This window comes from Magallana gigas, chromosome 6 (genome assembly GCF_963853765.1).
Source record: "Magallana gigas chromosome 6, xbMagGiga1.1, whole genome shotgun sequence".
NCBI lineage: Eukaryota > Metazoa > Mollusca > Bivalvia > Ostreida > Ostreidae > Magallana > Magallana gigas.
In genome coordinates this window covers 14012498-14034420 of record NC_088858.1, presented here as the reverse complement: position 1 = coordinate 14034420, position 21923 = coordinate 14012498, and the positions used below count along the sequence as shown (strand labels likewise).

Genomic DNA, 21923 nt, shown 5'->3' with positions numbered 1-21923 from the left:
CCATCAAAATGAATTCAAGACCTTAACATTAATATTTTTCAGCATCACCATTTGCCTAAAATTTTATTAGGAATTTTGAATAAAAAAAAATATTTAGCCGACCTAACGAGAGTTGAGCGAGATTTTAAAATTAAAAATGGCTGCGCCCATGAAGAAGTTTGTCCCTGGTTTGTCATTTATCAAACAGAGTGTTATCTTACAAAATCTTAGGAAATTTGCAGTCTCATTGCCGGTAATTTTCTTAAAGAAAGATTTGTCGATTAAGTTAGACTACTGTTATTGTTCATTGTTCAAAGTGTGATTTAGATTATGATGAATATTTTCCTGTAAAACTTGTATAGGTTGCACACCACTATTAATTTTTACTATATATTCTTACCAAAATTACACAACTTTAGATACAGGTAGCGAGTTTAAAACAAACTTGTGGGAAAATTCCTCTTTACAACTTTTATAACAATTTAGTAGCAAAAAACACACAGCCATCCACAAAGGCACAAGAGTTTGTTTACATCAAAGTTACACATGTGCTTGAAAATCATGTCCGAGCCCTTTCACCCCCCCTGCCAAAACAATTGGCATCAAAAATTCAAGTGACCTCATATTTTTACAAAGGTGGGAAAATCAGGCATTTTACACGTTGTTTTTCATCTCATAAATCCCTGTCGCTGGCGGAAAACTCGTAAAAACAAAGGGGAATTCAGGAATTATTTCTCAGCCATGTGACGTGAACCTTCGGAAAAATAGTGTTGTGAGACCTGCATAACTCTTGCCGTATACCTTCTACAAAGACATCAAAATTACCAAAGTGTTTTCATTTTGCACAATTTTTCAATATGTCAGGGACATAGGTACCTTCTGTGGAATGGGCCTAAAGATCATGAACTAAATTCTGTTTAGTAAGGTTTGATGCCCTACCTTGCATGATTGTGTGCAAAAACACTTGCTTATTTTTATGTTCAAGTAAATGCTTTCTTTAGTGATTCATATGAGATATGTAGGTGGCGACATTGCAGAAAAAATACATAACCCGCATTAGCAAGTTATGTAAATTTTTTTGTGTGCAATGATTGCTACCTTCATAACCTGCATGAATCATCATTTGTTTTTATTTACATCTTTCTTTTAATAAATTGATTGTAAAAAGGACGTCAAATTTACAAAATTACTAATAATGCATAACAGTACATTAGCTAAAAGAAAAAACCAAATCGTCTCCAAATTGGAATTTGAGTCTGACATCATCATGATTATTTCATGCAGTCCACGATTTTTCTTAGGTAGCTGTAGGTTTCGATCAATCGATAAATAAGGCTTGTAGATTTCAGTACTGTTAGTATCTATAGAGCTATGAATAAACAACAAATTTCCGCAACAAATAGAGGGAATCTTACATGGTAGATGTTATTATTTAGTTTTATATGTTGGAATATACATACATATTTACAAAATATTGAAATTATTCATTGATACATTATTATACCTTTAAAATTTATAAGACATTAAACCTCTGAATTTTTAGCCGGGCTCTGCTGAAAGCAGAGTTTTGGCTGTAGGCAGGCAAATCGCCAATGTTAACTATAAATACCACAACTTCAAAAGTAAACAAAAAACCAAATAGAGTCAAAGTTAAAGCTTCCGCTATACCAAATAGTTAAACAAAGAGCCATGTTTGTCAAAAGTGTTGGCATTTTGCTTCTTTTTTTTTAATTTCGAGAGAATTGTCTATCTTTTTTAGTTATTAATAACATGTTTTAAAAACAAGACTATGCATTTTGGACACATACAATACGCATGAATTACCATGAACTACTTTGATGTGCGTTGAAGAAATGGTAGACGGACATCTCGGCCCAACGACACCTCGGCCAAGGGCGTTTGACACCTCGGCCCAGACGGGTCGGCCCAAATTTATTGACACGTCGGCCCATGTAAAAGACACCTCGGCCCAATGAAACTTTAGGTTCTACTAAAAATAAATATTAAAAAAATAGGGGCAGATAAGGAATTTATGACACACTTGAAATATATATTAGTGTTAAATCTAGGATTTAAAGATTGCAATATTTAGATATTTTAATAAATTTATTAAATCTACAAAGATTGACCAGAAAGTGGACACAAAAAAATATTTTGCGTAATAATGAAATGTCATGATGTGTTGTTTCTCTGACGATTTTGTAAATCTGATATGGGGTGGTAATCATTGAAAGGATATATATGGATGTCGGTGATTATCGTCTTATAATTAACTGCTCGTAATTAAATCGTCATTGTCACCCGTGACACGCGTTTGCGACTCCAAAGGAAAGTGCTGCATCCTCTTGTTTGTTTAACTATTAGTGTCACTGTCGTTGTCGAAATTGTCGTCATTTTCTTAATTTTACTTTCTTGTTTTTACTTAACAATTGGAACTTAATGGTCTCATTTTTTTATTAATTCAATTTCTTTTGTAAACACGTCTTTGATATGTAAAATTTTGATAAAATATATATGTTAATAAAATAAAAACATTTAAATCAAGTATTTTTGTTTTAATTTTGCTTGAACCGAGATGTCTTTTACGTGAGCCGAGGTGTCTCAAACTTTGGGCCGACCCGTCTGGGCCGAGGTGTCCTGGGGCCGAAGTGTCGTTGGGCCGAGGTGTCGTTGGGCCGACATGTCTGACATTCGAAGAAATTGGGGTTGAACAGATACAGATATAACGCTTGTTGCAAAATTCAAGGCAGCTACTGTTGAACTTTTTTCTACTAGACAGACATATTTTTGTTTATAGCCGCTTACAAAATTTGGTCGCTCTCTGACGCTTTGCCAACTTTAAAAGCATAAGAGAGAGAGAGATTTTCAGTCTTAATACTACACAATATGCAGAAAGACACACCAAAAGAGGCCGGCTTTCAGTACTTCAGTACTCTGATTTGTTTTACTTGCCTCAAGAAATTCTTTAAGAAATGTACTGAACTCATCAAACTGGAAAGTGTAGTGTGTGTCAAATTTACACTACGATTTGACAATCTATGAGTTTAGAATAAAAATAATTCATATAAAACCCACACACTTTTTTGTTGACCATTAACTGGCTTCCTGCATGAATGAAATTAACTCTAAATCTTCTGATCTCAACCTAAATTTTTGTTTACCAGTAAAGTGATGTAGCTTATAATCATACCATATATGTAATCCTGAGTTATATTATTCATAATTATGGAGCTTATCGGTGGAATTTTACAGGCAAGGTATTGCAGCTCCCAAAATGAAAACCCAACAGAGCAGCAACATGAATATGAAGAATCCACAGAGGAGTTTAAGTATGTGGAGAAACTCCTTAATAATAAGATGATTCCGACCCCTCCTCAGCATGCAGAGTACCCGACGCCATCAGGCTGGTATCCTCAGACTGGTTAGTATCAAAGAAAAGGACAATATATATTTGAAATGGTTAATTATCTGCTCCAATTTTTAACTAATTTTTAAATAGTATCATATCGAAATCAAATCTTCTTTATCTTAAAACATACAGAGAATGTCTATCACTTTAATCTTGATTTTATTCATCATTGTCCAATAGCAGTTGATCTATGATGTCGCTAAAAGTGGCTAATTCCATGCAATTTTGCAAATTATGCAAATTAATGTAAATATTGTCATTTTCCCTTCATATTAGAGCAAAGGTCTGCTCAAGTATGACTTTTACATATGTTTTTGTTCATATGGTTATACACATCATAGTTAAAAATGGTACTGTACTTGAGCAAGTACTGTAGAATCATTAAATTTCGTGGGGGCCAATTTTCGTGGATTTATTAAATTTTACAGGTTCGTGGGGACGTAATTTCGTGTATTCTCTAAAACCTACAAAGGAAATATGATTTATTACCCTAATTTATTAATTCGTGAAGGATGTTAATTCGTGGATGAGAGGTACCCACGAATTCCACGAAAATTGAGCCACCACGAAATCTAATGATTCCACAGTATGCGGTTGATGTTTCCCAGTCGAAAATCCATCGTAAAAATCCTTGTTTTGCTCCAGAACATTAATTTATCAAAATTAGACAATCTTCATGATTCCAATTCTATATTATGACGTCACTGTGGTGATGGCCTTTTACACTTGTACTTTTCAATATGATTTCAACTATCTTCAACCTTATTATTATACCTCTTCATAGACATTTAATTTTGGGGGCAAGAAATGCGTAGTGTAATACCACATGTTGTCCTTTACAGTAATATTTTTTTATCCAATATGGGGCTCTCCAGGGCATACAAGTATAGTTTTACAATAGAAGAAAGTAAAAAATATACGAAAGTATATAATAAAAGAAATTCAAAAGAAAATATAAACTTACTGCTGACTATGCCCATGCAGCAGTATTAGACTGATTTCCCCAGACTTAAAATTTCTCTCTTGTATAAGGAAGTTTCATTAGTACCAGGTACATGTGTATTTCACTGAATTAACAAAGTTAATAACACCATCAATCTGGTATCCAGGTTATAATGACTTTTAAAGTAACACAAAATGCTGTTATTTTAATCAAGATACCTAATTAAAAATACAAATACTTTTATGCCATAAATAGTTATCCAAATGACTTTGTATTTATCTTTTGCAGTAAAGTACCAAGGGAAACAAATTGAAACACTCTTATGAGGTTGAATTTTTAAAATATCCATTTCTTTACAGAGGAAGCCAGTAAACTGCCATATTTTGTTCATAGGAATAAGTTCCATAATATGCCAGTTTATCTTCTTAAGAAAGGACCACTGGAGCGCACAAAAATTCTTAAAGTAGATGGAGATATTCAGGTAACTTTAAAACCTATGCTAAGTTTTGAAAAAATAGCTTTATCTCCCTTTACTTGAAACAAAAAAGGGGGGCTGCTTGCACATGCTCTCTATTTATTAATTAAATTTAATTCACACATGACAAGATGTTAGACAATTATGAAGGTAAAAAAAATCCCCACAAAGTAATCGATTATTGGGTCAAAATACATACATAATTATGCATGTACCATAAATGTTATTCCATAAGAGTGTGTCTGATTTTGCCAATTTTTTTTTTTCAATTCCAGCTTTTTTGTGAGGATCTAAAGAATTACTTATCTATGAAATACCCTTCCAAGATACACTACACTCATATCAATGAAATCAACAACAAAGTACTTGTCCGGGGAGATCATGTTGGTGAAGTGGTGGAGTTCCTTAAGGAGAAGGGATTTTAATGCATAAAAATCTGTATATTTGTATGCGAGTGTGATATATGGACAGTAATAAAGGAATAGTTTACACAGTTTTGAGCCTTTATATTTGACTTAAAGTAAAACAGTTTATAGATGGGTTAATATTGACTTCATTAAAGCTGAACGCCACTCATAAATAGGCATTGATATATAGTCACACAGGTATATGAACCCTTTGATTTCTTTACACCTGATTGCACACCTGTAATTCGTGGTAGAAGTGTAGTACATGTATTCCTTCTGTGGTCTTGGATTTTGTGCATTTATTTCTTGTTTTATGCACGTTTTCTGTTTGTAAATAGTGCATTTACCTGTATATTTGATGTTAATATTGTCCTCGCTTGGGAAAAGTTTGTAAAAATTTGATAATTTCATTGCAACCATGTAAACATGGTGATGTTAGATGTATGGTCTACAGGTTAGAACTCTACAGTGAAATAACTTTGAACTGTTAAGAGGTCTGCAGCTTATAAAGGATTTGTAAGAATAGCAGCATTGAAAGAGAAATATGGCGGTCAATGCCTTTTATGAGATGTGTTTAGCTTTAAAAAGTCTTTTACACACCTTTAAATTTATACCAAGAGGTTAAGGACCAGAGGAAATCTCCAGACCTTGAGTCAAATTCTGATGGTGCAAAGAGTATAGGCATAGTCAAGATGCCTCACTATATTGAAGGTGTCATTCCAAAAGTTTAGAATCTAAGTGTACAAATCTTTGGCATTTCCAGTGCAGTAGTTCTGGAAAAGTTTTTTAATCCACCTACTCTTTTTAGCTCACCTGAACAGAAGGTAATGTAGATTCTAAATTGTTTAAACCGTGACCTCCAGACCAAAAGTGGGTCCCTAAGATGGGCATAAAGTTCTACATAGAAGTATATAGGGAAAATGTTTAAAAACCTCAAGAAATACAATGCTACCTTAATTTAGTTCTGGTATTTTACTATATATATATATGTATATTAGCACCCTCACATCTTCATATCCTAATATCAAGGTCACAATGACATTCTTTCACTTTTTATGATTAAGTAAAATTCATTTTACAATTTTGTAATCTTTAATACATTGAGGCCCAGAATCATAAGATTGGCCAATTGATGAATCTTAGATCTTAGGATATGATGTCCAAAAAATTAGGCTTCTTTTTATTTATGTTGTTTAATGTATTGTCAAATCTTGGAATGAGAGGTTTTAATAATTTTAAAACATTTCATATTTAAACATTTTATAAGAGAATTATACAAGAACTAATGTGCAGGTGAGCAACATGGCCTATGGGCCCCTTGTTGATTAATTTTTAAAAACTCTCTCCCTTTTAAAAAAGATGTAGATCACTACATGTATTAGATTCCCCATCACCTTAGGATAAATTGTTCTGGATAAATTGTTCTAAGTTTATTTAAAAGTAGACCAGTGGTTCTAACAAAAAATTTAAAACGTGAAAAGTTTATCAACAGATTGAAAGGCTATAAACTTTCAGCTCAGGTGAGCTTAAAAGTTAGAAAATGAACAATTTCATTGTTATATGACAGATGTGATGTTTTGTCAGTATCGAAAGTTGTGATTGGATTTCATGTTAGTATTTATAGACTTGCATGTACTATTTTTTCATCGATAATCATGAAACACCAATTTTAATTAGATTTATGATAAAATATTCTTTTGTCAAAACTATTGCCAACAAGTTTGTATCCTCAAAACTGACAATTTTACTAAATTCACAAATACTGATGTCCAAAAACATTAATGATACCACAGTACACATTTTAAAAAGCAAGGCACGTAAAATTTAACTTGATTTTATTTGGAACAGCACTCATAGTGATATAATCATTGCAAAAATAGATAACTGAAACAAACAGAAAATAAAATCACGGGTGTGAATGGATTTATAACAATAAATTATCACTGAATGGCTTAAAAAAACAAAAGCATGCTTACATCAACAATTTGATAAAGTCTGGTTCAACCATTAACAGGTATATAATGTATTGTTTGTTCCACATCAATAAAACAATACATACTGTAAATAAAAAAAAATACACACACACAAACAATTCCAAGAAATTATCACCTTAATTTTATAAGGGATAACCTCTGAATGGTGCAGATTTTGGAAGTTCACAAAATTTTCTTCCACAGATTTACCAGGTTAATATCTTAATTCACATTAATTATCACCTTAAAACTCTCATACATGACATGAACTGGGTTTATGATCCCTTTAATTGAACAAAATATCCACTGTTAAATACACATAAAATAGCATGGTGTAAACAAGTGTGCAAATATTGCAAGTACATTAAGGAGGATGTTTCACATTACTACAATACACATTTCATTCCATTATCAATTAAAAAAAAATTGTTTGTGTATTAATAAACACCGTGACAAGTGTTAGGCCTACCAATTCATGAATTGATGATTGCATGAGTTTCAACTTTGAATCATTTTGTTTCTAATTCTATACATGTATTGGAAAAAAAAATTCTTTTGAAGCCAAAATTGTATTGTACAATGATTGTAAATACAATTTCAACATATGTGCACTAGTATATACAAGTGTGCATTTAATCAAGTAAATTTTGATCAAAGTACACTCCACATGCGGAGCAAAATCTGTGCTGTAAAGCAAAAACTGGCAATTTCTTGGCTGAGAAGCAAGCATAAATAGAAATAAATGAAACCATACTCTCTCTTGGAATGATTATACTGACTGAGGAACTGTTTGGAATACATTAGTAGAAATTGTATCATTGTACATATTACTATCCCAATTACATGCATTAACAATTTGTTTCAAATGCACTACAGTATGGTATACTGTATCAAAAATATAATAAATGTTGTTTCAAATAAATCAAGCATTCAAAATTTTAAAAATCATTAAACATGTATAATTGGTACACAGTCTATAGATAAGTTTAAACCCTGAGAAATCTATTTTTATCAACTTTGAAGGTCTTATACACAGTACCCCTTTTTTGTAGCTGTGGTACATACTGCTCTATTGCAGGGCATATTGATTAAGTTTGGCAAAGTTCTAGTTGGTAGACCGTGTAAATAAACATTTGCCATTAAGCTATAGTTCACAAACTACATGTATCGGTACGTCAGTTTATCCTGCCGATAAGCAGTACTGTGACTACCATAAAAGGGTCTATTGCAAATGTGAGGAATTAATATCCGCTTAAAATCGCAAAAAATACTTCTCGCAAATTTTTAATCTTTACAGACACATGTAAACTGAATGGAACTATGATAAACAATTGGCGTTCACAATTTAAAATTTTTCGCGATTTGATGCAAAACGGTTGAATCAAGCATAAAACATTTTGATCAGAGCAGTCTAAAAGATACAAGATACGTGTATATACCCCGGTATATTTTTTAAATTCATAGTTAACTTCAAACAGATTTCTTATACACAGTTGGATAACTATCACAAAATATTCTAGACTTTTGGACCCATATGAGAAACAAAAAGTTACAAATGTGATGCATTCGTACTGGAAAATATTGTCATTCTCACATCATAAATGCACGTATTCTCAACTAAAAAAATTATTACAACATTTTTCACTGAAATTTTCCATCACTTTCAAACTTATGATATTAAGAACCCTTTAAAATCTTCACAAATTTAACAAACAATATTTCAAAATTGGTTTGGCACAAAAAATAGTGAGATTATGCCTCCATGATAAAAAATGTGATTATATTAAGTAAATAACAAAAAAAATTGTTACATTGTAAGTTAAATGAGGTATTGCGTTCCTTGTGACCATCTCTGACTTACCCCAAGAGGAGTTTGTATTTTACATAAACTCTAAATATAACAAGTACTTGTCTTGATAGGGATATGTTTGTGAAATAACTAATATTACTTATATTTCTTTTAAAATGAAAACCAAATGAATGTTTTATGTATTACAAAAATAAGTATACAATTTAAAATATACTAATCACTGCAACCAACATTGTCTGGTTCTAAGAATGAAGTAAAGCTATTGGGTAAACATTGTTATGAGGAAACTTTTAGACATAAGCAATGTTAGCACTTTATAATGAGCATCAATATAATTTAACTGATCTACAAAATGTTTATAGAAAGGCATGGACACAACAGTTAATATATAGTGTCCCATTTTCAAATTAAGAGACATTATTCCTTTTCTCTTTCCATCTCAGTCTACTGCAAATAATTTAATTAATACAGTGTATATTTAACTTCACACACATTCTATACTAGTATGTAACAACAATTTATATTGGTATATGTATCTACCTATTAAATAACAATGGTAAAAAAATCTTGTATAAAAACTAAAAGAAAATTCAGTCTAAACATAAAAAAACATTGAGTCTCCTCTTCTATGTTCCATTCTCACCATTAGCTGCCAGTTGTCTTTCCTTTTGTTCGATCATCTCAATTATCTCGGTCGCGTTTCTCTTCCTGGCACAGTCCAGTGCCGTGTTTCCGAACATGTCCTCAAACATCCAGCTGACACCACTGTCGAGCAGGAAGTGAACGGAGCGTTTGGATCCAGTATCAACTGCCTAGGGAGAAAATTCAATTCATTACAATCATTTACAAATGAAAAAAAAAAGTGGCCAATCTCAAATACCCACTACTCTCACATTACTTCACAATGTTACACAGAACAGCAAATAATTCAATAAAGGGGCAAAAACTTAAAGGAAAAATTCAGTCAAAATATATACTGCAAATATGTTCACCTAAATAGCACGTCCTAAACAGCGTAAGAAAAAAAATAAAAATCTCATGAACGGCAAAATAATTCAATGAAGATACAAAAAACTTTACTAGTGCTATTTAAACTATTACTCACAACATGCAGTGGTGTACGTTTGTCGTAGTCACATTCATTCATGTTGGCCCCGGCAGCCCTATAGGCCTGTAGAGTCTCTATCTCTTCAGTGGCTGCAGCACTGAAAGGAAAATATCACATTGCCACTGGATTCACCCAATTTTAACGCTACTTAATTATCCTTACACTCATATCTTTCATCATATACTTCCTAGCAATAGTCTAATGCTCAAAATTTCCAGTTTGAGTGGCCTCATGATGAACAGAAAAGCTAATTTCTTTCTTATAAAGGCTAATTTTATATGCTATTTAAAATTTGGCAAGAGTAGCAATTCAATGCTGGATTTCGACATAATCCGAAATGAAGAATATCTTTAACTTAAGAATATTTATTTTGCTCTTTCAAAAATGTAAAGTTATTAATTTCATGCATGACACATAATGAATTAAAGCTTATGTCAGTGTTCATACCAGCAGAGCTCCATGGCTAATACAATAGGTTTTATAGTTAGTAGTGCCCCAGTTTTCACGAGAAGTCTTATGATGCTGTGGTGTTTTCCCATCACGGCATCTTGTAGAGGTGTGATGCCGTTACTGTCCTTTAGATGTACTGAGGCTCCCTGGTGGAGCAAGTACTGTACTGTAGTCACATGACCCTCTCTACATGCCACGTGTAATGCCGTACGCCCATCATGATTGTGTGAGGACAAGTTACCTCCCTTCATTAAAAGAATTCGTTAACACATATAACTTTTTTTTTTCAAAATGACTTGAACAATGAAATCGCATAGCTTTTTAACTTACTAGGGTTCTAAGTTTCTCCAGGGCTTGGTTATCACCAGTCTGGGCTGCTGCACACATTAAACTGGGATACAGCGCATCTCTTAACTTCTTTATCTCCTACAACATAAGATTTTCACCCTGTTACAGTACATAGTTGTAGCTCTAGCGTTCATAATAATCATAGAATAGAGCATGCAGCAGTAGGTTGAAGACAAAATTTAATGGGTAAGTCTTTAGTTATGCTATATAGAGATAAGCTTTTTAGAATTTTGTCAATTTCACAAACACAAGTAAATTCTAAGCACATATATCTCTCCCCATAATACTGTGGAATAATCATTGTTCATGTTCATGGCTTTCTTGGGTAACCCTTGTCAACGAATTTACATGACAATGAATGTATATACAATCACTTGTTTAATATTCACTAAAATTATCCTGATTACACTGCCAACAAAAATACATCCCCAGGAACCAGGAAAATTTTGGCTACCGACAAACATTGACCCCCATGAATAAAAATGTTTCCCCAGTATGTAGTGAACTGGTGTGTATCGTTTCAACAGTACAGCTATACTTTAGTTTACATCTTATAGTGCTACTTGCTATATTTAACTAGATGTACCGGTAGTCTTCTTTACCTCAGTACTGCTAACACTCAATGCTCGAGCCACACTCTCAATCAACTCAAAGTCCAGAATAGTGATGTTCTCTTTAGCTACCACAGTCATTTCTCCTCGCAAGTTCCTCTTCATAAACTGCAATGTCAGAATAATTAGGAGATATTATTTGGGTAATGAAGTAATGTCTCTTCCTCTGAAACGTGTAAAGAAAAAATACAGTTATATCTAATGCTTACCTTGCGCTTTTTGTCCAGTGTCCACGTCTCCTTGCTAAGGACATAGCTCAGTTTGGTGAGGGCAGCCTCTGGGGTCATATCTCCTCCACAGATGACCCCGGCATCCTCCAAAGCCTAACAAATTCAGCAGAATAGTAATTTGAATACATGTATATTGTTCATCAAGTTAGCAGAGTTAATATTAGCAATGCAGAGAAATAACAATGTTTAACTGTCAACTTATTGCATGAATACATAATTGTGCTTGTAGATGTATTTTTGCACAAAGAAACAAGAAAAAAAATTTCATATACAAACATTGTGCTGGAAATATATCACTGTTGTTATAAACTAACACAACTCTTCAATTTGTGTATGACAATGAGTTTGACATGCATTTGATATTTATGGGTAGCTTCCAGAACATTCCCTGTGATATATAGGGCATATCATACCTTTCCTTTGGCATAAGGCCTATCACACCTTTTTCATGGCATTAGGCTTATCACACCTATTTAAGACCTATCATACCTTTCCTGTGGCATAAGATGTCATAACACAGCCTTTTGTACACTGAGTGATGTTGATGATAACCACTCCAATGTTGGAAGCCTCCTTCAGGACGTTAAGTAGGTCGGGTCGATTATCTGGGGCGTTCCCGGCTCCATAGGTCTGTAGAACAACTCCCTGCATTGGAGGCTGAAGGAATGCTCGTACCTAGAGAAGGTCAATGCAAGTTAAGGAGACTGTAATTTCTGTCCAATTTTATCACGCAATGTATGATGATTAAAAGTTAAAAGAGAAAACATTTGCCTGAATTTGTGACGGTAGGAAATATACAATTTTATCCTAAATGGTATGAAAATGCATTTTAAAAATCTTTATAATTTCACTTGTTTTCTTAGCCTGATGAATTCTAAATACATGAGCTACATACAGTTTGAGTTGTAATGCCGGGAAACATACGCAGCAGTCCCACGTTCTGACACATGTTGGTGTGGACCTGGAACTTCTCCGTACCTGTCGCCCTGAACACGGCAGACCAGTCCACTGGAAGATAAACAGTATTTTCTTTGTTTGATAAGTACTTGCCATAGTTTATCCTGTAGTCAATGACAGACAAATACTTTACTTAGATTATAGTTAAGTACCTTAGGTCAAATTTGGGTAGATGTATGAATTTTAGTTGCTCAACAAGAGGTGAAAATGGACATAATTCAACTATGGATAAATGAAGGCAATAGTTGGTATCCACAATTTAACATAAATTTACAGCAAATATGTAAAACTTGATTCTGAAAGGATCAACTCAGTCTGTTCCTAAAGATGCGCATTACCATGGATACGAATCTCTAAAGTAGCAATGGGTGGAAGATTTGGAGAAATAAAAGCAGAGAAGCTTCCAGCATCATTCTTTATTGTTCTGTTTCCCCGCAAAATTTTGTTGTCAAAACACACCAACACCTAGAGAAAATCAAAAGCCCCGAAAAAACTGAAAGATGGTACAAAATTGTAAAAAGCATTATTTTAAAATATGCAAGGGATGCTTCCTGCAATTCTAAAAGAATATCAATTTCTTGCTTTTATTTAAGAATTTACAATACCTCTGGTATATTGTACAATCCTGCCATGATGAGAGAGGATAGAAAGTTGTCTCTTCCATCACTCCGGACTTCAAATATTGGAATCTACAAAACAAACACATTCAACCTGCCAGTAATTGTTATAGTATCATAAAAGTCAAAAAATTCTTCCGCAATGATCAATGATTTTAGATTTATGCAAGAATCTCATTGGAATATGTTTTTTTCTTGAAAGCTGTTGGAGACATTTTGGGGAACAAAGAAATATAGATAAATATACAGTAATTTGAATCTTGTACACAAATCTCATTTTTGTACAATAAAGCAAAAATTTAGAAGCCAATAATATTTAGCTAGTACTCAGAGCACCACAACATAAGGTCAAATTGAGCTGCATAGATTACATTTTTTTTTTGCCATAAACCTTTTCTTATGACAAGTTAAAATTCAAATACAGTCAAACTTCATTATCTCAAACAAGATGGGACTGTTTAAAAACTTCGAGATATCGAGAGTAGAATACTTAAAAAATAAGTGGTTGGGACTTACAAATCACTTCGACATATCCATTGTATTCGAGATATATCAGTGTTCGAGATATCGAAGTTCAACTGTATTGAGTTATCCCCCCTTTTCATATCTTGCCATAAATATAAAAATAAAATACCTGCCTACATAATTTTTATTTTGCCTGATAAATGAAATATTATTTTGGCTTTGGTCTTATTAAAACTGTTTGTGTAGCTTCTCTCATCCTTTAATTACTTGTGATCCTGTCAGTATGATAGTCTTTCCGAGATTCTCGCACATGAAGGACAATGCGGACGCTGTGTAGGCCATGGTGTCTGTCCCATGGAGTACCACAAACCCGTCAAATTGGTCGTAACGCTCCTGAAATTATTGGGTGTATACTCCATCAACATGTGAATATTCTAATCCAGACAAGGTTTCATTATCCAATTGAAGTGAGTATGCAGACTATGTAAACTAATGTACAAATAAATTGCTTGTACACAAATTTTGCAGTGAAGAAACAATAGATTTGGGAGTGAACTTTATGATGTCAGATAAGGATGTCAGATGACAGTAATGATGATGATGATGAATTTCTGACTTACAAATAAGTCTGTGGCGATGTGTCCCCAGTCCGTCATCATCATGTTACTGGAGTCCAAAAGAGGTTTATATTCCATAATTTTGTACATCACTCTTCTGCCTTTTTGATGACTGCAATGAAATATTTGCAATAAATGTGTGTTCATCTTTTCTGTTTTTCTGAAGTAAAAAATGTATCAAGACAAAATTACATTTACTGTAATAACAATTTGGAATAACGGACAGATAAAAATTAATGAGGACATTACAGGTACCAGGCATATTACTGTTAATTTAAGTGGTTATTTACGCTGGTGGTTAAGTACGCGTTTTCTATAGTAAAAAAATATGCGTGGATATTAATTACGCAGATGCATGATTAACCACTCTAAAATTTTGATTTTTGTACCATACCATGGGGTATTTTACGTTGATTCAATTTACCGCGTAACTAGTGTAAATTTCCCCCATGCATAAATAAACACATTTACAGTAGATAAAACTGATAGAGAAAAAGTTGTTGAGGGGTTAAAATTGATAGCTTCAAATGATAATATTAAGGCAAATAGTATACAAACTCTCTCTCTCTCTCCACATACACTAGAGGTCCATGGACCTAAATGATAATATTATGGCAAATAGTATACAAACTCTCTCTCTCTGTCTCTCTCTGTCTCTGTCTCTGTCTCTCTCTCTCTCTCTCTCACCACATACACTTGAGGTCCATGGACCTAAATGATACCTGATGTTGATACCAATCTTACTTTATAGCTGCAATATGAAAACATTGGCAACTTTCATAAGATATTTAGAGAACACACTCTGTCTGGAGAGGCCAACAGATAAAAGGCAACCTTACTGTATCCAAAGTGGTAATCTATTTCCTGTGGCAAAACAAAGTATGTTTCGCACATTGTATGTTGTCAAACACAACTGTATGTCTATGACACATGTACAAGTATGTCTAGTTCACCTGTACCTGTATGTCTAACACACCTGAATGTCTACGACACTTGTATATAGATATAGCACACAGCATGTCCATCATACCTGTAAGTATGTCTATATAAATGTATGGCTGACTATCTGTTAGATTATAACATCTGTATGTCATCATACCTGAGTGTATGTCTAATACACATGTATGTCTAACATATGTATGCACCTATATCACATATAACATGCCTGTCATATTTGTACTACCAGTATTATACCTGTATAATTTAATTTTGGTTGTAACGCGCTTTCTGATTGGCTAAATAACTATTCTATATCGTATCAAGAATGTTGCCTACGTCATAATAAGACTAACGTCAAAAACGTATCAATACGCCTGACGTTACGTTTGAATTTTGTACAATTTTACATCATTTTAAAGGTCAAATGACTGTTTTTATCTACAATGAAGAGTAAAAAAAATTAAATTATAAGCAATGAATTCAATATTCATTTGTTTTATATGATATAAAATAGTTTGAAACAGTTTACGCTTTTTTATAAACTGCGACGCGGTTTATAAAGCTTAAACTGCCCCAAACCATTTTATATCGTATAAAACAAATAATAATGAAGTTGGAGGCTTACAGAAAAATTGAACTCAATTATAGTCAAATGAACACAAAATATTTTAGACTTTTCATAAAAAAGGACCAATACATGTACTTTAATGTCCAAATGTTAAATAAAAAAAATAAACTTTAAACATGCAGCTTAAATACTATTAGTGAAACAGTTTCAACAGTAATTATCATGTCATATAAACTGACAATTGTATAAGATATATATACAAGAGATAAAGCAACCATAAACTTACCTCGATCTCACTCCCATAAATTCTCTGGGTCTGTCATCGAACAAATTATTCTCAAATTAAGTTTTAGTATACCAGTATTTAATATATCAAACATAAACCATACATTGTTTAAGCCAAATATTCATGTATCACAAATACACATGATTAGAAACCAAAATTTAACACATTTTATGAGCATACAGCTAGTTTGATCATATTAAATTGAAAATGTAAGTTGAATTTGACAAACATGTTTGGTTTTTTTTTTATTTATTAAACTCCAACTGTTTGAAAATTGTTTTTAAAACTCTTTATTATCAAGTAAGGCATATGAATGATATTTCTCAGGTTTACTGGGTGTTTTGTAATGAGGGATCATCAGTGATTCTGTGTTTTATAAACATGTACTTTACATGAGATATAGAAAAATCAGGCTTACAGTAGTACCTTAAACACCTCTTATGCTAAATTTATAATTTTATAATTTCTAGTTTTAATTTTTCGAATGCGATCATGAAAAATGTTCTACTAAATGGAAATTGATTATTAACAAATGTTAACATTCAGGGAACATAAATCTCAGGGAGAAATTTGGGTTGATAAAGTTCTTGAAATAGACCTCACTAAAAACCAATTTACATCTTTTTTTAGATTTCCCCAAGAACTATATGTAGGCCTAGTGCAGCTAGGTCTGTAGCTCCCAGTATGAAAAAATTTAGATGGACGACCTGGTTATCCATCCGAATTTTTTCAGACCAGGAGATACAGACCTGCTGCTACCCAAGAACACAGCAGTATGGTACACAAGTACAATTTGTTTTAAGGTGTGGTACAATTGGAACAACATTAGGAAGGTTAGCTGGGCCACATTGCTCACCTTAGCAAACATGTCCTTATTTGTGCAAAAAGCTACTTAGCTTTATGGCATTAATTCAAATACAATCATACAATATAAAACCATGCCTAAATTCACATTTATTTCATGCATGCAAGCATTGATTTACATTTCCTATCTCTAATTGTGAACAATGAAAAAAATCATACTTTTTTATACTAGCTTGCTACCTATTGTACATGTAGTTAATTAATTTCACAATAAATAGCTTCACATTCTAAAATATGTTATATATAATTGCATGTTCTGGGATCACCTCTGTCAATACTGATTGAAAATACATGTATTACATGTATATATACCCATCTGTGTGTAAACCATTGCATCATACCTATATTTAGCACTTTGTACACGATACTTAAAATTTGCACCAGAAAAAGAGTTTTTGGTATCTGACATTTATGCAGTACAAGTGAGCAAAATAATTTATACCCCATCTTGATCATCTTAACTTTAATACTATGAAGCTTTTATTCATTTTTTAAATAGAAATTTGTAGAAACTATAAAACTGTACTTTAATTCTGACATATCCTTTGTTTTGACTATATATATCATTTATGGGACCCAATACTTTTTAAACAAATGATGACACAGCCATGAGGGTATAAATGCTTTAAAGGAAAATGCAGTGACTTCACAGCTTTGAATATTTTCCATACCCATTCTATCATACATTTGTTTTTTCTTTACTTGTGAATCATATGACAATCTGCAATCAAAGCAGACAAATTTTGCTTTTAGAAAAAAAAGGATTGCTTCACATCTTACTAATTAACATTTCCATATCATAACCTTATCACAATATCAATGCAGCTTATTCATCATATGATGAAATGTGTGCAATAATGTTCCTTGCATCATGGGAACAATATGTTTTAAATGAAATAGTTTGGGAAACAAATATGTTTCTGACCAAGCTTCCAGACATCATGCACTAAACATGTGCAGACTTCCTGAAGTTTACGGTAAAGGTACAACAGTTTCCTGTTCGATTAAACAAGATTTTTATACACAAGTTAATAATGAGGAAAAATAGAAAAGAGACAAAGGAAATAGATTAATGAATGATTAACATTTCGAACAGATCCCAGAATAAATAATAAAATTCTACAGATATTGGTAAATGTACCAGGTATATTCAGGATATCTTTATTGACCTATATAACTAAGAGCTGTGCCTTTTTTTTGGGGGGGGGGGGGGTGTGGGGATGTGGAGGAAGACAATTAGTTTTAGATCGTATTTGGATTCCCAGTATCTTAATAATGTACCTTAATATTCAGTCTGAACTAATAGTTTACAATAATTGATATGTTCAGGATAATTTTAAATGATGAAAATTACTTAAAAGAAATAAATGCTAGTATCTGACAGTGACACAAGTTAAATATAAATATATAATAATATAACAAAGGAAATTAATTCAGCTGTGAGGACTACATTACTTGATCCGCATCTGCATTAGCAGAACAGGGCTAGAAATAACAACCTTTTCAAAACTGTTGAATTTTTTAATTAAAATATATATATGTATTACTGGTCAATTCAGAATTTTTAGATGCACTAGATGGAAAATGTTCTTTTTAAAAAAATAATAAACAACACCAAGGACAAGCTAGTACACGCTTATCACAAAGCAAAGATCAAAATGATTCAGTCATGGTGCCATTAAATATTTCGAGCCCTGCAGAAACTGTTGTGCAAATAGAACCCAGATAGAAGCTGCCCAATATATTGTAATTATTCATTGTGAGCTGCTCACTTTATTTATAATACCAAGTACAACGTGAGTAAAGAAAACAGGATACAGCTAATGGATTTTGGAACCATAAAAGAAATATTAGCCATACCACAGAAACATGTGAGTGACAAACATGGCCTACAGATTGATACAAACCTGATCAGATCTTCTAGCTCCCCATATATCAGACCCTGACTGGTAGAAAGTTAATTCACTTACATACACTGCATGCATTGATCGTTTCCCAGAAATTGACGAACTATATAGCATTTTGATTGTGATTTCAGGTGTTATGTATCTAAAATTGTATCATATTTTGTTCTGGTACAAACCTAAGAAAATTTTGTTACAGTGAATTACATATGTTAATTTGTAATTAACTCAATGACCTGATACACTCATTGCAATTTTTTATAATACACTTGTAATTAACAAAAATTATACCTATTTAAGAATACTGGATAATTTTGTATTTAATTTGCAAAGAAAAGTCAAATGAAAATTTATTGTAATTCCTAAAAAATGTTGAAGCAATTATCGATTAATGTAAACTGCAAAGATTTACCAGAATTAAGTCTTCTATTTTTCTACGCTTTATCCCAGAAGACACTAAATGTATACTTTGACATATTTTGGAGGGAAATTTATCATAATCTATTTGCTTCTATGAATATAATCAAGGCAAGATCCGAGAATGTTTGGAATAACACATTAACTTTCAAGTTCCAAATATTTCAATCAAGTAAAATATTGCTGAGATTATCAGCATTGATTAGTAATGTTACATACCTGTGGATTTTCATTTAACTAACACACTAATATGTTACATTTACTCATGCACTGTAATTATTATACATGTATTTATAATCTACTGATATTCCTTCCAACTAGCTTATACTAATTGCTGAAAATATATACTTCAAAGTTTATGAATACTAAATGCACTGTCTTCAAATTACTGATTTTGTTTCTTCATAATACACTAAGGCTTGTACAATAGTTGAAATTCATTTATTGAAGTTCATCATTTCTTTTCTGATTTTTCTTCAGTTATTGGAATTGATACCTACGGCATGACAAGGAAATCTTCCTCATCCCCTGCAAAATGGGTGTTCGCATATTCTCTGTCATGGAACATGGGAAGGGTCCTTAGCTTATTCACAAGGAAGTCTTCCTTTGGCTCATAAACTGGAAAAAAGTAGTAATGCTCTTCAGTGACCTACTGTTATAAGTATACTGTTATGATGATCACCCACTGAAGGTGTGGAAATGGAAAAAAACAATCATTGTATGCTCTCTAATATAAAACACACAAAATTAAACAGTAACAAGAATAGCTCTAAGTAGTTGATAAGAAATGATCTTAGACCTGCTGCAGCATATCACCAGTAGATATAGATCCATAATGATATAATATTATGTTTTTTGTACACAAACATTTAAAATAAAATATTTATAATGTATGTGTGTTTGTGGGGTGGGGGGTCATTCAAACAATAAAATGCTTTTGTTGGTGATCGATTCATGCGGGATATGAAGGTGGCGACATTGCAAAAAATACTGGTATATAACCCGCATAAGCAGGTTCTGTAATTTTTTTCTGCAATGATGGACATACTTTCATAACCCGCATAAATCATCATATTAGAAAGCTTTTTATTGTTTATACTAGTATTTACATCTCTCTTTTAAAAAATAATGAATTTTTCTTAAAAGTAATTAACATTAACTGTACACAGGTACGTTAAAAAAAGAAATAACCAGTAGTCTTATATTGAAATTTGAGTCTGCAGACACCAGCATGATTATTTTGTGCAGTCCATTGCTTGGTAATTTCAATTAATATAATTGAAAACTCAACATAAACTTCACCACTGCTCCAGCTCTCTCCACCCCCCCCCCCCCCCCCACACACACACACACATACACACAATCAAATGGGGGTGATTGGGTTAAAGCCCCTACCGGTATTACTTATCAAGAAAAAACAAAAACATGTCCAAAGTTTACAATGTTGTGTATTGAAAAAAGCCCGAGGTTATGAAAAGATGAAGGAAACATTGAACGAACAAGGAGGAATTAATTTTGCAAACCTCCGTTGTCATTTGTTTTCATTCCAATCGTCCCGCCTGTATAGATAACTAAGACCCTTGAACTTGGTTCTGGTTCTGACGAATCCATCAAAGACTTCGCCAATACCGGGCGCTTTTGCGAAACATGATTCTTAATTTCAGTCGTGTCTGCCATCACGAACTTGAAGCCAATGTTTTGATCTGAAAACTTTACTGACTTCTTTTGCAGAAGAGTTTCATCTACTCCCGCAAAAATTTAAAATGCGAGATAATACAATAAAATAAAATATTGTGATAGCTAACGACATTGGATCATACACTTTAACAGTTCTTTTAGTTTTTTAGTGTTTGTATATCTACTTACACAGCTTAACTCAAAAATTTAAGCAGAAAGTTAGGGGGTGCCATAAAATGACCTTTCTGCACTAGGCTAAAATTGAAACTTTCAGATAAATTACAATCTGATTTTAATCGGATTGAGATAAAATGCATTTTCCTCAGTTATTTTTTATCCTTACGATTTACACCAAATACAAACCTTACCTGTTTGAAATAAATCCATTTTAGATGCACAGCTACATGTAAGAACGAAATCTATTTTTTTTATAACGTTAGATATCTAGGCCTATACGTACCTGCTATAAGGGAGTCTGAAGCTGCATGAGTACATGCATAGGCGTCGGAACCGGGGGGGCTAGGGGGGGCTTAGCCCCCCCACTTTTTTTGCAAAGTTATACCTAACCATTAGAAACATAGCATGATAGAGGGTTCAGCCCCCCCCCCTCCCCACTTTATGTCGCAGGAAAGATTATTGTTCCTAAATTTACCTTGAAAGATTGAAAAGTTAGATTCAGAGGCATACTATCCCCCCCCCCCCCCCCCCCCCCCCACGGATTAGGAATTTCATGATTTTGGGGAAATAAAATTTGGGTAATTAATTTTTTTTTTTTGAAGTATAGGTTAACCCCCCCCCCCCCCCCCACGGATTAGGATTTCCATGATTTTGGGAAATACTTTTTTCTCAATATTTCTGAGGATTAGTCT

The 21923-nt window shown here is 32.9% G+C and overlaps 2 protein-coding genes across 4 annotated transcripts; one reads left to right on the top strand and one right to left on the bottom strand.

Moving 5' to 3' along the window:
- The first annotated feature begins 85 nt into the window (after positions 1–85).
- On the top strand, positions 86–5300 carry LOC105317551 (large ribosomal subunit protein mL49). The gene is made up of 4 exons (XM_034469334.2): positions 86–232; positions 3232–3400; positions 4691–4812; positions 5082–5300. The coding sequence occupies exons 1-4, from the start codon at positions 137–139 to the stop codon at positions 5229–5231; spliced, it is 537 nt and encodes a 178-aa protein (XP_034325225.1). The 5' UTR covers positions 86–136; the 3' UTR covers positions 5232–5300.
- A 1731-nt stretch (positions 5301–7031) lies between these two features.
- On the bottom strand, positions 7032–21093 carry LOC105318163 (L-asparaginase). 3 transcript variants are annotated; one of them, XM_066088459.1, is made up of 15 exons: positions 20901–21093; positions 19878–19995; positions 18964–19002; positions 14403–14511; positions 14050–14175; positions 13306–13389; positions 13039–13165; positions 12639–12751; positions 12233–12418; positions 11723–11836; positions 11505–11621; positions 10885–10980; positions 10552–10799; positions 10102–10201; positions 7032–9808 (listed from the first exon to the last, which is right to left on the bottom strand). In XM_066088459.1, the coding sequence occupies exons 1-15, from the start codon at positions 21052–21054 to the stop codon at positions 9623–9625; spliced, it is 1917 nt and encodes a 638-aa protein (XP_065944531.1). In that variant the 5' UTR covers positions 21055–21093; the 3' UTR covers positions 7032–9622. The 3 variants fall into 3 exon arrangements, with proteins under 3 accessions (XP_065944531.1, XP_011413403.4, XP_065944532.1); XM_011415101.4 differs by lacking the exon at positions 18964–19002 and adding an exon at positions 16193–16222; XM_066088460.1 differs by lacking the exon at positions 18964–19002 and having other exon boundaries at positions 20901–21092.
- Between the last annotated feature and the right edge of the window lie 830 nt (positions 21094–21923).

What these genes read in the sequence shown, in the direction of transcription:
- LOC105317551 (XM_034469334.2), top strand. Translation starts at nt 137, where the DNA reads ATGGCTGCGCCCATGAAGAAGTTTGTCCCTGGTTTGTCATTTATCAAA. An exon ending in AATTTGCAGTCTCATTGCCG is followed by an intron (nt 233 to 3,231) that starts GTAATTTTCTTA and finishes GGAATTTTACAG; the next exon opens with GCAAGGTATTGCAGCTCCCA. An exon ending in AGGCTGGTATCCTCAGACTG is followed by an intron (nt 3,401 to 4,690) that starts GTTAGTATCAAA and finishes ATTTCTTTACAG; the next exon opens with AGGAAGCCAGTAAACTGCCA.
- LOC105318163 (XM_066088459.1), bottom strand. Translation starts at nt 21,054, where the DNA reads ATGGCAGACACGACTGAAATTAAGAATCATGTTTCGCAAAAGCGCCCG. An exon ending in GAAAACAAATGACAACGGAG is followed by an intron (nt 19,996 to 20,900) that starts GTTTGCAAAATT and finishes ACTTTTTTCCAG; the next exon opens with TTTATGAGCCAAAGGAAGAC. An exon ending in TCATACTGACAGGATCACAA is followed by an intron (nt 13,390 to 14,049) that starts GTAATTAAAGGA and finishes TTTGTTTTGTAG; the next exon opens with ATTCCAATATTTGAAGTCCG.